The 17054-nt window shown below is 37.8% G+C and overlaps 1 protein-coding gene across 1 annotated transcript in view; it reads right to left on the bottom strand.

The window, feature by feature from the left end:
* CUBN (cubilin) overlaps positions 1–17054 on the bottom strand; it is a 251860-nt gene that overhangs the window by 70834 nt on the left and 163972 nt on the right. Inside the window, exons 44-51 of the mRNA XM_045858052.1 lie at positions 13315–13489; positions 11975–12153; positions 10591–10800; positions 9847–9987; positions 8272–8453; positions 3886–4057; positions 2386–2592; positions 469–618 (exon numbers count right to left, since the gene is read on the bottom strand). Coding sequence (XP_045714008.1) covers positions 469–618; positions 2386–2592; positions 3886–4057; positions 8272–8453; positions 9847–9987; positions 10591–10800; positions 11975–12153; positions 13315–13489 — 1416 coding nt within the window. The remainder of the gene's footprint in view (positions 1–468; positions 619–2385; positions 2593–3885; positions 4058–8271; positions 8454–9846; positions 9988–10590; positions 10801–11974; positions 12154–13314; positions 13490–17054) is intronic.

The following is a 17054-nucleotide window of genomic DNA, read 5'->3' as shown; positions in this document are numbered from 1 at the left end:
AACCTAAGAGCAGCCCATATACTTAACAATGGCATGTCATAGGCATTGGCATTAAGTCAAGACCAGATGCTCTCATCTCTCCCATTCAAAATTATGACAATGGCTTAGCTAGTGAAATAATGCAAGACAGAAATGAAGTGTTAGGGCTACAAAAAAGCACTATCATTTGCAGAAGATGTGATTATTTATATAAAAAACAAAGATAATTATAGTTAAAATACTAAACTAATGAAAGTATAGCAAGTTCTCTGGGCTAAAAGCCAACATAAAAATTTAAAAATTCCTACATTTCAGCAACAACCAATCAAAAAATGTAATTTAGAATGTCCTATTGACATTAGCAACAAAGGCAATAGCAACCTAGAAATAAATCTAACAAAATATATATGAGATATTTAGGGAAAATATCATAAAAATGTTACCTATTATTTTATTGCCAGAGTTTGAAAGCTTAATCATAAGTCTTACCTGTAAAGGAATACCATGCATGGAATCCAGTATGCTCTACACGTTCATTGGTGACAAAGTGTACCCATACCTGAGGATAAGGTATAACCAACGGCACTGTGGATGCTGAAGGTCCACAAAGTCTCCATATCAAAGGCCCTTCAGCATTACCTGAACAAAATAACACATCAAGTGCCATTAGTTATACAGCTTTTAAGAAATATAGTCAGTGAATTGAGTAAGAATCAATAATAAAAAACTTCAAGGTGCTCATTTACACACATTTAAATTTTTCATTAGTAATAGACATTTCAAAAATTTCCTCTCCATCTTTGTCAAATGCAAAAGAAAGAGTCCCTCCAAGACAAAAAACAAATAAACAACAAAAAAGCATGTTTTTCTGGTATGGGCCTCTTTCTCTAATGTAGGTGCCATTATGTCCCAACTTGTTTTCATAATTATTTTAGTACATCTAAACAAAGATGCAATTAATTTAAGAAAAAACAACCTTTTGTTTGTGCTTCTTTTTTTTTTAGGAAGAAATATAATACCAACAGTGACAAACTATGTTATCAAGATAAAAGTGGTATCTAATATTTTAATGATTTCTTCACTGTATTTAATCAACCAAAACACATGGTATATTTAGTACTCAGACCAAGAACTACCACATTTGAAGTTGAATATTTTCATGAAGATTACTTTTCATGATAATTTGATTAACATTTATAAAGCACTTGTAGAGCTCACGCTTCCCTGCTTTTTTTTAAAGTGAAACAAAATCACTGATCTTAAAAGTCAACAAAATATAGTATTTTAACTGTCTCTAAAATGAAGGAATAGAGAGAAGATTGCATTTAACTGACATACAGGTGCTTCATTTGAATCTATAAGCCAGAGGCTCTGGGCCAGTGGCGGTGGTGAGAGTTCACCAGAATCACATGGAGAATAATCTCAAACTGCAACTTCCATTTCTCTCATGAGCCTTCTCTAGATTTATCTGTCTCACAGGGCCCACATGATTCTCCTGCTGAGATAGGTGGTCTGTGATCACAGACTTTATCTATTTCTCCTTCTAGAAAATTCTGTCCTCCATGTTCTCAAACCTATCATTGATTCCTAAAATTGTCACCAGAAAACTATATTAGCTGCTGCTGCTTTCAGCCTCCTTTTCTTTAAATTTTGCAATAACAGGAACTTGGTGAGCCTTGGATGGCACAGATGGTCTACCATGTTACTTTCCTACTCTATTTTTTACTGTGGAAAAGAGTGTCAATGTGTTGATCAGGGCAGTTTAATGGATAGTCTATGCCTTGACTATTGGCAAGAACTAAAATGGATTCATCTTTCTTGAGTGAAGATATTCAAACATTCTTAAGAGAATTATGGTCTACCAAGTACACCTCCAGCCTTTTCTGTCATAAAATCAAAGACAGACTTGACTGCTCTGGGGATGATTTCTCATGGAGCTCCCATGGGCTTCTCCATCTGGTACATTTCAAAATTTCTTTTGACTTCAAAGGACTAAGCAGAATTCCACAGCCGCTTTTGTGAATCCTGTAAGTTCAGTAAACCACCAACATTCTGACCATTTTTTGTTCCACTCTCTGAAGAGAGGAGTCTCGAATACTAGATTTCAGTTGAAGGGACCACCTGAACTCATTAAGAGAGGAAGACAGACCAGAATTTCTCCTAGGTAAATCTCATGCAATCGAGACATATGGTCAGGTTTTAGATACTGATTCATCTCTCTCATTGTTCATAGGGCATGTTTTCCTCAGCTGAGCACACACGGAGTTATGGCTCTGTCTGACCAACATTCCTCTGGATCTTATGTATGTATATTTACAGCCATCTGACTCCTTTCATCGCTGGTGGTCTGCAGGCATAAGAAGAATACTGTAGATAAATGGGAGAAATGTCCTTGATTGAACTCACCCACTCGGAACTCTAGGACATCAAATTGACAGTCTTGGTGACTTTCCAGGTAAAAATCTTCAAAATGAATGTAAATGGATGAATTTCCCTGATTTGGATTGCTGAGTGTCCATTCACAGTTTAGGTTTCTGGAGTAATTACTGACTCCGTTATAACCAGGAGAAGTAAAGTTTCCTCCAGGGGAATTTGAAAGAGACCCTCCACACACTAAAAAAAAAAAAAAAAAAAAAACAAAAGGCAACAGAGGAAGCAGTAGTAAAATTCGTGCCATAACAGAAGATATAAACAATACAGGAGCAATCTCTACAACAACAGCAGTGAGTAGTGACATTTTTACTACTTTCACTTTTTTTTTCTAGGTGAAGTCAAGGTTGTGGGTAAAGGGCTGGCTCATGGATGCAAACCTTGGGAGAAGTTTCAGTGGGTTTAGAACAAAGTATGTGCAAAAATAAGCCCCTTCTTTATTTTCCCATGAAGAGTAGGTGTGTAGGTGAGGTTTGGCTGTACATTAATATTTCTTCATTTGAGTCTACTGTTATTAATATTTAATTTAGAGGAATATCAAAATATAACAGTGGCCCCAATTGCTTCCACTTAGCAGTTTTCTACTTACCTAAGAGTTTAATTGGATCAAACAGATCATTTAACATTACAGTGCCAATGAGTCTGCCCCTTTTAATAGGAAACATACACTCTATGTATCAATAAAATAACTTACAGGTTTTTTTTAAGTTCTAATCTTCCTAAATTTAAAACTTGGATAATAACACCAATCCAGAAAGTAGAAGGATATTTGGAATAAAAGGGCCATTTTTTGCTTAATTTTTAAATACTCTATGTCAAATGTGAACCCCTCCTCATTTACACTGGAAATGTGGATGTAGATAGATGATGAAGAAACAATAAAATCTGTCTTAAATTAATGTAGTTACTCTCTGGAAGTGAGTTACCTTCTAAGAGACAGATGGTCTCTCAGCACAAAAGAATGACAGAAGACTGCAGAACTGGAAACCAACTACAATGGCAACATTGCATGGAACTGAGCTAGCATCTTTTCTAACAGTGTTATATATATATATATATATATATATATATATATATATATATATAATTTTAATCATTGTTCAAGTACAGTTTTCTCCCTTTTACTCCCAATCCAGCCCATCCACCCAACCCTCCCCACTTCCCTCCCATTACCACCCTCCCCCTAGTTTTTGTCCATGTGTCCTTTAAATTTGTTCCTGTAAACCCTTCCCATTTTCCTTTTTAAAGTTTTAATTCATGATGGCAGTTCTCTTTCTAAAACCAAAGCTTTTTTATTTTTTAATTAAAAAAAATTTATCCATCATGGGTTTTCTGTCTGGTTGCATATGTCTGCTTTATGCAGAAGATCCCAGGTGTAACTTTAATCACGGAAGTGAAAATAGACAGCTCTGCTGCTGCAGGCAGCAGCTGTGGGCACATCTGCAATGCATATGCATTCATAAAGCCCTATATTACCTGCATCTTCACTGGATGTGTAGGAAGCAGTGAAGCCTCCATATGGCCTGGATCCATCGGTGAAATAAATTACTTTCATTGTATTTCCTGAAGACTTGATCTCATCACTTACATTCACACTGCTACACAGCTTCTCCAGCTGGGGTGAGTTATTTCTAATGCCATTGAATACCTGTTAGAAAAACAGTTTAACCTTTAGACACACAGTCCATCTTACTGAATACTTCCTAGGAGATTACATTCCAAGTCCAGAAACACTTCCTTCTCAGGAAACCCTGTGCTAAAATGAATTACTGAACAATACGGGCTTCTAGCCCAGTGCCACAAACCACTATATTACCCAGAGCACATTTTGTGGCCTCAGGGTCATTTCACTAAATGAAAATACAGCTCTAATACCCTCCTGCCATGTGGTGACAAATGAAAAACTGCTGTACTCTTTGCAACAGGAAACCGTGCTCTACATGTAAAGTAGAAATGGCAACACTCTTGAATCCCAGTGCACAGTGCTCACTGATGGGCAGTTCTTCCTAACACTGTATCAGGACCTTTGATGCTCAGAATGAAGACTTAAATCTTAGTCTCTGATAATGTGAAGAATGTAATCAAATATTTTAAAATGCCTTGAAGAGGCAATCTCTATCAATAATTCTTTCCTAATTACTAATAGATTGAAGCTTCAATTCTTTTACTAATTTGAATTTTAAAAAGTACATTAGAGTATTGTTAACTCCAAACTATTAAACAATAACTCATTATGCCTATATAGTTATAACGACTTGCAAAGTATTATTTCACTTCTGTACAAAACCAAGTGAATGTTTTAGCATGCCTGGTGTTCACAGTTCAAGAAAGATCTAGAAGTAACTAAACAGTAATTGAAAGAGTGATTGACATTCCCTTTTTAAAAAGGATTTGAATGTCTCTCAATCAGAAATAATGACTCACAGTATGACAGTAATACCTATGGAGAAAGAGAATGTACTCCATCACAAAAGAGAGAGGCTTTACTATTTACTACAATTTATCATGAAATTTAGCTCCTTCCTTCCTTCTTCTCTCCCTCCTCCCCTCGCTTCATCCTCTTTCTGTCTTCCTTCCTTCTTTCCTTTCTTTCTGGTAAGTTCTCAAATAGAGAATGAGCAAAGGGCAACCCATATCCCCTTGTTTGGAGTAGAGTGAACAGCAAACAAACAAAATCAAACCTATAAGACTATATTGCAAAATAAAAGGAATATGAACATCATATTGAAAATTCAGTAATTAATTCTGAAAGTGTTTCTTTGTTGGAGTTTTAACCTCCCCCGGAGAAAAGACCTATAGAAATGACATTTGTAGTTTCCACTAATTAAATAGTCAAGTCTCCCCCTTTGTCGCCTCCCACAAAGCCCACAAGTTGACAGCCCCAGTCCTGTACACAAAGCTTCCAATCAGCCGTTGAGTACTTCACTGTTAAGTAGAAATGAACAGCCAAGGGTTATCAGATATTTAGGGAAACATCTAATGTCAAAGGCAGAGACAAATATAGTAAATAGAAAACAAGAACTTAAAGAAAATAGACTGCAAAAAAGCAAAAACTTCAAAATTATTATTAAAATAGTCATATATGTATGTGAATATATTATATATTGAATATTTAAATATATGATATATTTAAAGAATAAGAGTAATTTAAGTACAATTCTAGGTATACACATTCTCAAAACTTTATCACTCATTTCCACTTCCTAACCCTTACGAAGCTATAAGAGCATATGCCTTTCCAAAAACAACAAATTAACCAAGAAAGGGAAATTCTTATATCCTAAAGCCAGGGATCCCGCACAAGTGAGAAACAAAGGTACTTGAAAATTTGAAGGCAACCCCCTACATGCAGCTGGCATCAGACTTGCAGCTAATGAACAAAGGCTCAGGAAAGAATATTGTTAAGGAAAATGAATGAAAATAATAAATGTGCTTCATTATATAAGGTGGGGACGTATGTCTGGAGTGGAAGGGGTGTGGAAGAAATAATTAGTGATAAATTTATAGAAAAACAAGAAAATGTAAAAAGGACCCTATTATTATTATTATTACACTTTTAAAAAAAGCAAATGCTACCTGACTTAGCTGCAACTGGTGTTTACATAATTTGGAAACATTCAACTGTGATGTAAATATTTCAGAGGAATTGGGGGAGCATGTGAAGTGTGCATCTGTGGTGGCATGGGGCTGCTTTGTAAAGAGAGCCAAGCCCTCACCATCCACAGCTGGGGGTACATAGACAATGCCGAAGGTCCAAAAACAAAGAAGTAACAGAATAGGAATATTATTTTGAAATAATGACAGAAATCCCATAAGAAGTAGCTAAAAGAGTTGAGAGTAGGTGCCTTTGGCATCTATGATGCAGAGGTGGGAAAATGATAAGACATAATTCTGAATTTGTGGTTATCACTGTAAATTTTATTTTAATTGCTTAAGTTCTAAAACTATGACTCTTCATATTATCTTTCCTGTAGGGCATGTGAAAATTCTGCTGGTATGATTCTTAATAATCATTACATTCAGTATGTTCTCAACTACAAAAACCATTTCAAAGGAAAAATAAGCCAATACCTACATCAGATTTTTAACAATGAGTCTGTAGAATTCCAAGTATTTTTATTTTTCTAAACTTTCCTAATTTCAGCCAATAAGCTTGCATTGTATTCATAATCAGCAACATAGATTAAAATTAGTATAGAAATGAATTTATGTCACATAGTTACAACTGCATAATATTAATCATTGCCAAGAAAAGAAAATGTATCAAAATATGGTATAGTAGGAGTACTTAATTTTTTTCTTCAAATATGAGAACTTGGCAAAATTTTAAGCTTGAATGTGATCATTTTAGGGTATTAAATAGTGGTAGAAACACACAAAGGTATTTATGTTTTTAAAACTCACTACCCAACAGGAGACAATTAAATGGAAAACAAAAGTGGCTTGTTTTTAAAAGAAACATGATGGTACTTCTATCTATTCATTCAACAACTATTGTCCTCCTTATGTGCCAGGCACTGGAGATTCAGCATTGAAGGAAGAAGCTAAGTGTATGTCCTAATGGAGTTCACATCCTAGGTGGGTGAGCGGACAATAAGCAGCAAACACTTAAATACGCAGGCTGGCAGCTGGTCAGATGTGTTATAAAAACAATAATGTAGAGAATGGGAGAGGCCAAGCTGAGGTCTATTTAATGGATCAAGTTTTGAGCAGAGACCTCAATGAAGTGAAAGAATAAACCAGGCAGCCTTCTAGACAAAGGCAATAGTGCACATGAAGTGGGCTGTGGGAGGGTCTCGGCATACTTAATGGACTGAAAAGAGGCCGGTGTGGCTGGATCCTGGGAGTGTGAGATAAGATGCAGAGGCAGGAAAGGGAGGAGCAGAAAACAATGTAGGGCCAGTGCTCCAGTGTAAAGATTTGGGATGTTCCTATGAGTGAGAGGAGAAGCCATTAGAAGATTTTCAATGAGAATGATGTGATCTGATTTACATTTAAACCCATCACACTGGCTGCCATGCAGGGAGACAAGGGTGGAAGTGATTAAAATAAATCTGAGTGGTGACATTGGTAATAGTGGATGTAATAAAGAGTGGTTAAACTCTGGATCCTCTTAAAAGCTACAGCCAATGGGATTTGCTTATGGATGTAATAGAAGGTGTGAGAAAAAGGACTCCCAAACACATATCGAGGTCTTTGAGCAATCAGGAGTTTGGAATTATATTATTATACTGAGATAACATACCCTGAAGAAAGGACAAGTTGGGTGGGAAATATGCTAATATTAATCTACTACCATCATAGTAAATATGCATATATTTCTGTCATTTCACAATTAACAACCTTATTTCACACTCATGAATCACAGTTTTGTTTTTTGCTAACAGGAGGTAAAAATGCCGAGGGTGTACATCAAAGCATTTGAGCTTGGCAACATGGAGGGCAAGCAACCCTGGTCACTCAAAGGGGTCACTCAGTACCTCTGCACAGAACAGGACCACTCATCTGCTTTACACTTTTGGTGGTGGGTTGTTCTGTGACTCTGGTCTCATTTAGCCATGTGCTACCCACAGGCGTAATTTCTCTGTTTACCCCATTTTGCCATGTATAATGATCATTAGCTCTTAAAATTTATCCTACCTATGACCCGGATGTATGTTGTGACCTCTAATATCCTCTAAAACAGCTTTTACAAATATTACAGTTTATTGTGATTTTGTCCTATTTAAAATACTTAGAATTTTCCTGAAACACAGTTACACAATGGGAATATTCTTAACCTAGTTTTCTGACTATGATTTATGAGTCAACTAACCCCTTTACCAATGGAATATAATATCTCTGACTGCACAGGACACTTACTGTCACATGCTCACTGCTGCAGGACGGATGGGCTTCCAGCCTCAGGGTGTTAAAAGTTAGTGTGACCTGCTTTCCTTCCTGCACAGTGATTCTCCACTCACAGATCCGGCCATGAGGATTTGGGTTTGGGTAGTTGGGAGAAGTAAATGTTCCAGCAGGGCCCTGTAGATCCCCACCACATTCTGAAGGGGGAGAAAAAACAAGGGAACTTTCAATGAAACCAAATCGACCCCTTCTATAAAGAATGTTCTCAAAATTAAAGGTTTATTTTTTCATTCTCACACTACACAAATCATTGCTCTTATTTATGTGAACCCTGAGAAAGAAGACACCTACTCAGAAGGGATCTCAGTGGCTAACTGGGCTCCAACTTAAAAAACAAAGCCTAGAAGCCATTTCTGCACAGGTGCCTCTCAGGGAGAAGCTTGCACTAACCTGCCTGCCTGCACTGTTTCTGCATTCTGAGCCAGCCCTTATAAAGGAGTTCCTGGAGCCCTATTGCAACCAGTAGGACAGAGGCTTCCCCATCCAATTGGAGCTGCATAACCACATCCCCATCAGCTTCTTTATCGACCAATCAGAGTGGCTCTACTCCAACCAATCAGGACAGTGCCTTGTAGACTAATCAAACAGTGAAATTTGGAGTCCTCATTTGCATGAGGACAAACCAATCAGGGACTAGCAGTGGGGACTTCTGTCTATATAAATCAGCTTCTCTGTGGCTCTGGGAGCAGTTTTCCTTTCCACCCGAGACTGAGTTTTCCCTGCTGGAGCTGAGACACCCAAGATGTCTCACCAGAGCAGAATGGGACAGACCAGTGCAGAGCAGAGAAGACCGGTGAAGACCACAGCAGAGCTCTCCAGCCAGAGAGGGGCCTGGCCTCAGGGCTGCCTAGCCACAGGGTCACCTCACACCCATGCTGTTATCACTATTGAGCTGTTTTGCAATTAATCAAGTTTCCTCTTCACTGCACCCCAAACTTAGGGTTCCTACTGGCATTGAATTGTTGCCAACAACCATTGGTTGACACTTATAACTACATGGATGTGAGGGTTTTTATAGAACGTTTGTATTTACTTCCTATTTCTAATATTAATATTTGATCTTTATTTCCAAGGAGGATAGTTCACAGTGTTTATCTTCTTGGCCCAAGAAATATGGCAGACCAATAAAGGTAGTAATCTTAGACTTAGGAAAGTCATAGGGCTAAAACAATTATCCTTTTTTTTTCAGACAAGATCTTTATTTTACCTGAGTTTTTCAGGGAATTTGGAATGCAAATTCTGAGTAGCACTAACGGACTGGCTTCCTTAAGATGAGTAATGCCATACAGCTCCAATCCCTTCCCATTTCCCCTGAGTGCTGGTTCCCTTCCTGCAGTTTTGCTCACAGTTGTGGTTTTTCACTTACTGCTGTGACTGTTAGATTAATGTCTGCCTCCCCACTAAGCTGTAAGGTCCAAGAAGACAGGGCTCATTTTTTTTGTCCAACTGTTAGAGCATCAGTTCCTAGCATAGTGTCTATCCAGTGTCGGTGCTCAATAATACATATCTTTAAATAAATCCAGAACTTACCTTCCAGACTGGACTCAAACCAAAGTCTGAATCCTGAGGCAGTAAGAGAGCCATCTGTGACAAACCTGACCACAGCAACATTGCTGGAAGTGTCTATGCTTTCAGGAATGGTGCTTCCACAGTATCTGCCTAGTAAGTTTCCTGTGAGAGTCAAATAAGTAAGTATGTATATGTCCAGGTGCAGGGAAAAAATAAAAGATAAAACTATGTCTGCAGAGAAATGATAATTTCTGTCAAGAGAAGTAGGCCAAACATGAAGAAAAATCAATATATTCAAATATATGAAATGTAACAAAAACGGCAACCGATCAGGGCTCGGGCATCTGAGCACAATAAGGAAAGCTAGCTCATCTGGTTAAAGAAATAGAGTGACATCTATTTCTCATAGTATCTCATACCATCTCACCATATTCCCAGGTTAAATTACCCTTTCCTCTCCTTACAGGACAGGATGTCCCTCAAATAATTGTGTATGACACTGGAATGTCACGGCAGGAAGACGAAGCCTTCCCTACATTGTGTTCTCTCAGTGAGTCTCCAGGGTAGGCTGTAGAAGGGCACTTGCAGCTCAGGACACCCATTGTTTGTGGGAGCATCAAGGGGGAGCAAAGCTGGCACATCTGTATTTCTCTGCCAAGAATAGACATAGTTGTGCTTTTCTTGGAAGTGAGGACACTTAAAAGGCTGAATGAGTACATGTGAAAATAAACACCCCACAAAAGACAGCAGACATATTTTACTGACCAGAGGTATGGTTTTCCCAGATCTCAACAAAGTCTTTTTCACAGCCAGAGGAGTTCTGAAGGTTAAAGTCATCAAAATGGATGGTGAGATAGTGCCCCGAGGCACCCAGGAGGTGCCACTCACAGAATAAATCGTCCATGTATGGGAGTGTTGGATAGCCGATGCTTTGGATGACACCACTCTGCCCTGTCACTGTCCCCCCACAACGGGCTGCAAAAACAAAGAGCAATATTCTATTAGAGTTTTAAGAAATTTCACCAGCACATTTGAAAATTTTTAGGTGTCAAGTGAACATGAATTGAAGTTTTAAAAAATTCTGAAAATGTTTGGTTAGTGCTTCCCTTACTATTGGAAATTATCTTTCGATGTAAAGAGAAATGATAACACAAGAGTAATCCAATAATGGGAAATGGAAGACTGGGAGACTGTTGAAGGCATATTCTGTAATATCTCTAATTCTCTCGGGATACCGTGTAAAAGCTATTAGTTGTAATTATGCTTCATTTCAAGAACCAACTGATAGACAGATAGGGCCTGCCTCTATCCTGTGTTGGTGATTCTGAAAGCCAAGTAGAAATTCTGCTGACAACGGTGCTGTGGTTCATTTCTGATGCCTACCATTTCCAGTTTAATGATCAAACCCATGTTTCACTGTAGTAACTGGTATCTCAGGGCCTTGAAAATTACTATTCAATTACTTTTCATTAGGCCAATGTGATAGATTGAATTATATACAATTTATATCAGGCTATGAAACAACCTGTGGTATAGGTTAAATGTTGTCACAACTAGGCTTTGCAGGTATTGGGTGTGTGAAATACATTTAGTTAGTGTCAGACCCTCCTTCAATTCTATGTAATTACATCATGTTACAGTGAATTCTTAGATGCATATTTATTGCTCACTTTTTAATAAGGAAATCAAAACACTGAAAAGACATTTGCTTTGTGTCTAGTGACTCATTTGGAACTAAAGGCTTAGAAGAAAAACATCTCATTTATTAATGACAAGGATTTCAAAATCACTGTTCTAAATATAATTAATATTTACTAAAGAATTTTACTATTCAAAGTAATAAATATTTTACAATAACAGAAAAAACAAGAATTTGATTTAACTGAATATGTTTTTCACAAACAACAGGAAAAAATACAAAATATTCAAGTTTGTAAAAAAAAGTGTTTTAAAATGGAAATCAAAGTAAAAATTAAAATTAATACATGACTTGCAGTTTTAAACATATTCTTTACTTCTATTATTAAAATAATTATTAAAATTAGGCAGATAGAAAGGTTTCTTTTATAATGAATGGTGTGTTTTCAGAAAAATTTTAATGTATTTATTCTATCACTACTTTCTTATTGAATATAAAAAATATTGTTACCTATAGAATACTTGGCCTTGAACCCCACATGTGTAGAGCTGCTGTCAGACTGGAATCTCAAATACATCACCTCTCCTGAGGACAGCTGGCTGCTGGGCAAAGATGTCCCACAAAACTTGGAAATTATCGGTGCATTTGAATCAGCTCCATCTCGCAATTCAAGGTAATTGGATGTACAGCTAACATGAAAGAAAATTCTGTTTAATATATCAAGACAATTGCTCTGACATATTTTGCTTGAAAAAGATGTTTCTTACTTTTTCTCAGGGCATTATTAAACTATCTTTTTTGTAGCAGAAGACACTGTGACAGAGTCAATTTAAGTGCCATGTTACTTCAGAATATTCCTCCTAATCATAACACACCCTTTTTTTAGTTAGTAGCTAAAAAAGATGGGTTCTACATGTACTGCACTGAAGAATATTCACTCGTCTTCTATATTCTGTATTAGTTTCACAAATTTAAGTTATTCTCAAATTATCCCCGAGGAATTTTTTTTAAAGTATTTTGTTTCACATAATAATTCAACACATTTCACATGACATAGATGAACTCTCTCTTGACAGCTCTGTGAGCAGGGTTAATGGCGAGTCTCAGCTGGAATTTTCTATGTATGTAAAAGAGGGCAAGAATTTACCCAATGTTTCTTAAGAAAGTCAATCAGTCAATTAATGTCCACTGAGGGGAAGAGTGACATCATATAAGATGCCCAGAAATGGTAAAAAAAAAAAGCTCTTGTATATGTTTTGTGCAAATGCATGCACACTTTTGTTAACTGAAAAAAAAAGTACAATTTTGTTTTTGGTCTGTGTGGTCATTTGCTTTGTGTTCACCATAGTAAGACTTACTTTCTGGTGTGTTGTCTTTCAGAATTCTTATTAAATAAGGATTAGAATTTGTATTGTACTTGCATTAGTCCTGTTTCTGACATCCCTCGTGTCACATAACATAAACTTTCATATTTTAAACAAATGTTTTATCATTTATGACACTCAGTATGAGGCTGGGCAAATAAATACTCATTTCCAGAGACACTATTTTTCCTGGGAGAGGAAGGGCAGGTCACATAAATCTCAAACAGCCATCCTCAGTATCTCTTGGAGGATGTGCACGCGGTCACGAGGGACGGTGTCTGTGTTCAGAATCTGCTCAGCTGACAGGAGAGTGGCTGTCAGGCAACATATTCAGGCTGGAGGCGTTAAAACATTTTTTTTCTCCATTCCTAGATTGCCTGAGCAGTATACATTGCTAAGAAATGAAGATAGAAGTTGCACTGAGACATGACAGCTGAAAAAAAGGACTAACTCTGTCCAGGTGAAAATTAAATGGAGGTCACCTACTTGGGTGTTACTTCAATATTGAATTGATCTTCAAACTGAAGCTTTATGAGCTTTCCGGGAGGAGCAGCTATGAGCCAAATGCAATCAGCATGCTGGGGATAATTGTCTGGGTGGTTGGGGGAGGTCACATATCCAACAGAGTCCGCATCATGGATGTAGATATGACCCCCACAGGCTGTCAGGAAACACAGTTAAATCAATCTACGGGCTGGGGAAACAGGACACAATCAACTGCCATGATCATTTAAAAATATCTATCTATATTTCCAATGTCAATTTCCCTTCATCTAAAATTATCCTCACTCACTTTTTAAGCAAATAAATTCTGAACTTGCTATCAAGGGAGCTACCAAGTGTGTCACTTTTTAATTTGCCAAACCATATATCCTCTCTGGAAGTTTCACTTTTCCTTAAAGCCAACAAAATGACCACAGTGCACAGCGCATGCAGTAGAACGTCACAGAAGCACTATTACCCGCCACTTAAACGAGCATGTAAATGCACTAGCACTTGTAACTGCCCAATGACTGTCCAGTTCAGCAGAACAATGCAGAGCCTGATCTTAGGTGTTTAAAATACTTAACAGATATATATTTGCACAACTATGTGGGCATTCACTCATTATGTTTCTTCAGGTTTTTGATGCATTTGCAGAGCAAGAGATGACTGGCATGAGAGAATTTATTAGCCAGTTTTTGCAAGAAGATGAATGAGCTTTTTAAACTTTTCTAAAAGACCAAAGTATTATGTAAAAATACTTCCATTTTATCAACAGACAATTTTTTTGGCAATCTCAGCAAGTAAACCAAGCAATAAACTGGCTATATCGGGTAGTAGGAATGCCAATGAAATGAACCTGTCCAATACCTTAGCCTCACAGATATAGGATCTAATACATTCTATTGCCATTTTTTTCCACTGTCCTTCAGCCACTTATGGTCATTTCCTGAATTTTGCCATTACCCAGAACTCCTTAATCAGTGAAACCTTAAAATGCAAATTCCTTTGATTGCTTTTAACTCCCTTGCTCCTTGTCTCTCCTTCAGAATTCTTGCAAAATTTCAGTTTCATGGTTGTAACAATCAAATTATTCATCAAAATTTCTGCCATTACAAATGCATGTTCTCCATTCTCAATACTGCCAAGCAATACCCTCATTTTTATCATATAGCCCTGGCCAGGTTGCTCATTTGGTTGGAGCATCATCCCAGGCACCAAAAAGTGGTGGGTTTGATCCCTGGTCAGGGCACATACCTAGGTTGTGGGTTTGACCTCTGGTCAAGGTGCATATGGGAGGCAATCAATCAATGTCTCTCTCTCTCTCTTCCTCCCTCTCTAAAAATCAATAAAAATATATACTTTTGGGTGAGGATTAAAATAAAAAATGTTCAAATGACAACAACTACTTAAAACTTGACTATATGCTTTAAACCCTTCATTCTCTCCATTTCCTTACTAGTCTCAGCACCAGACCTTTAGTTTTACATTACAAAGACCGTAGAAGTCAGATGAGACCCCTCTCAATTTGTTACTCCCTCACTTGTTACCATCCTTAATAAATTCATTTGTTTCTTTACCCTCCTTTAGTTATTTGTTGTACACCGTCTTCCTGTATCTCTGGCTGGGGCTCCCATTCTATTCTGTCTCCTCAGGGACCTTGCCCTCTACTTACACTTTCAGTGACTCCTCTTTGTCCTTTTGATCTTTCTATATATTATAAGCTCAAGAAATTTACAGTCGCTCTCTTTACTTCCTCACCACCCTCTTTTTCATTCTCTTCATCTTCCCTTCACTTTTCAGCCCCATGAAAGCACTCTTGCCCAGGGCCACAGTCGCCTCACCGTTGTGCGCCTAGAGGTCTTTTTAAGCATGCATCCACAGCATGTAACATGGTTGGCCCCATCTTCTTTCTTTACACTTCTGTCCCTCAGTTTCTTGGACATTACGCTCTCCTCTCCTTGTTTTATCCCTCTCACCACCCCTCCTTTGGTCCCTGAGTGCCTCTTTCTAGGCCTTTCCTAACACTGCTGGAATTCCCGAGGGATCCTTCTATAGGCCCTTCATCTTCTCAAACTAAATAATTTTCTGACTAACGTCATTCATCTTTATGACATAAGCTACTACACAGCCAGTCTGCGAATGATTCACATATTGCTAGATTCAGTCCAGATCCCTGTTCTGACCTGCAGACTCCTGTTCCAACAGCCTACAGGATATCTCCAGTGGATGCAACTCAGAGATTTCAAACTGACCACGTCCCTAACTGACTTATTATCTACTTCCTATCTTAAGGCTCAAATATGAGTTAATGACAGTATCTGCCCTTCTTACCAACTCCCTATCCATCCTCACTACCTTATTTTTATTCTTAATACATTTTACCATATGACATACTGTATATCTTATTTACTGTCTGGGTTTTAACATTAAAATAAGGCTTCATGAGGACATGGATTTTATTTGTTTACTGCTCTAGCCCCAGGACCCAGTACAGTGTCTGTCACATAGTGACTTCTTAAGTTTGTGAGATTGAAGTATCCACCCAGCCAGCAATCTATGGGCCATCCATGGGGCCTTCCAACCCTTACCTCCTTTCCTACATCCAACTGACCTCAAAATCCACTCAATTCCATATTTATAACATCTCTCAATATGCCTTCTTTTCTAAATTCTGAAAGACGTTGCTTTAGTTCAGGGCCTAATACTTTTTTCCTGAATTACTCCTTTGTCTGTCTCTCCACCTTTGTCTTTTCCCTTTCAATGTGTTTCCAGTGATGCGACCACACTGATGTTGCTAATTTGAGCATGCCACTCATGCTTTGGATTAAAATCTTTCAAGGGCTCCCCGATGCCTTTCAGCATAACTCCCTATGGAGGCAGCTGTGGCCCTTAGCACTATGACTCCTGCCTGCTTCATCACCATTATATTTACCTCCTTTCAACTCTGTTCTCCAGCAGCAGTGAATTCTTTCAAATCCATGGATATGCCTTATTGTATAACCATTGAGACTTTTTGTGTGGTCACATCTTTTCCTCACTAATTAGCATATCTCTGTTCACCCACTCTCTCTGGAGCTTCCTCTGATCCTTTAAGCTGAGTTAGGTGTTCCTCTTAAGTATTTGCATAGCTCCTGATGCACTCCTCTCTCTAGCTCTTACCATGCCATGTTCTAATTGTACTTTGCTTGTCTGTCTCCTCCACTGCACTGTGAACTCCTTGGCAAAACTTGGTAGCTTGCAAGGTGTAAAGCACTTGGTACATGTTTTAATAATTAATTAATAAGCCAATTAATTGGTGAAGACATAGAGCATTAATCATAGGAACATGGAACTCTCAATCAACCATATTGAAGGAATATCTCTGGAGAAAGATGGTATAGAACTAGGAGGATTTGGTGTCAAAAGTTTTCCAAATACCATGTTAAAGGCTGATAAATGGTAGTGGCAGAGAAGTTAAGTGTGGTAGAAAGATAGATGGGGGAAGTAGAAGGCTGATTGTGTAGTTAGGGAAAATGGTGAAATTAGAAAGTCCAGAGAAACAAGAGTGATTAAATTGTTGGGTTAAGCAGTAAGTTTTGAAATCCAAGGCCAGCTAAGTCTAATATTAATGTCAGAAAGATGGGGAGAAGGTAATAGCCATACCGTTCTTGCATGAACAGAGGGTCCACAAAGGAATAATAAAAGTCACAATCTTTGTGAATAGACTTTTAGTGTATCTGGGTTCCCAGTAAACGTTGACT

This window comes from Phyllostomus hastatus, unplaced genomic scaffold (assembly GCF_019186645.2).
Source record: "Phyllostomus hastatus isolate PE091 unplaced genomic scaffold, TTU_PhHast_1.1 phas_scaffold_1674, whole genome shotgun sequence".
In the NCBI taxonomy this organism is placed as follows: Eukaryota; Metazoa; Chordata; class Mammalia; order Chiroptera; family Phyllostomidae; genus Phyllostomus; species Phyllostomus hastatus.
Note: the sequence above shows the minus strand (reverse complement) of the source record. Positions and strands in the feature narration are given on the sequence as shown.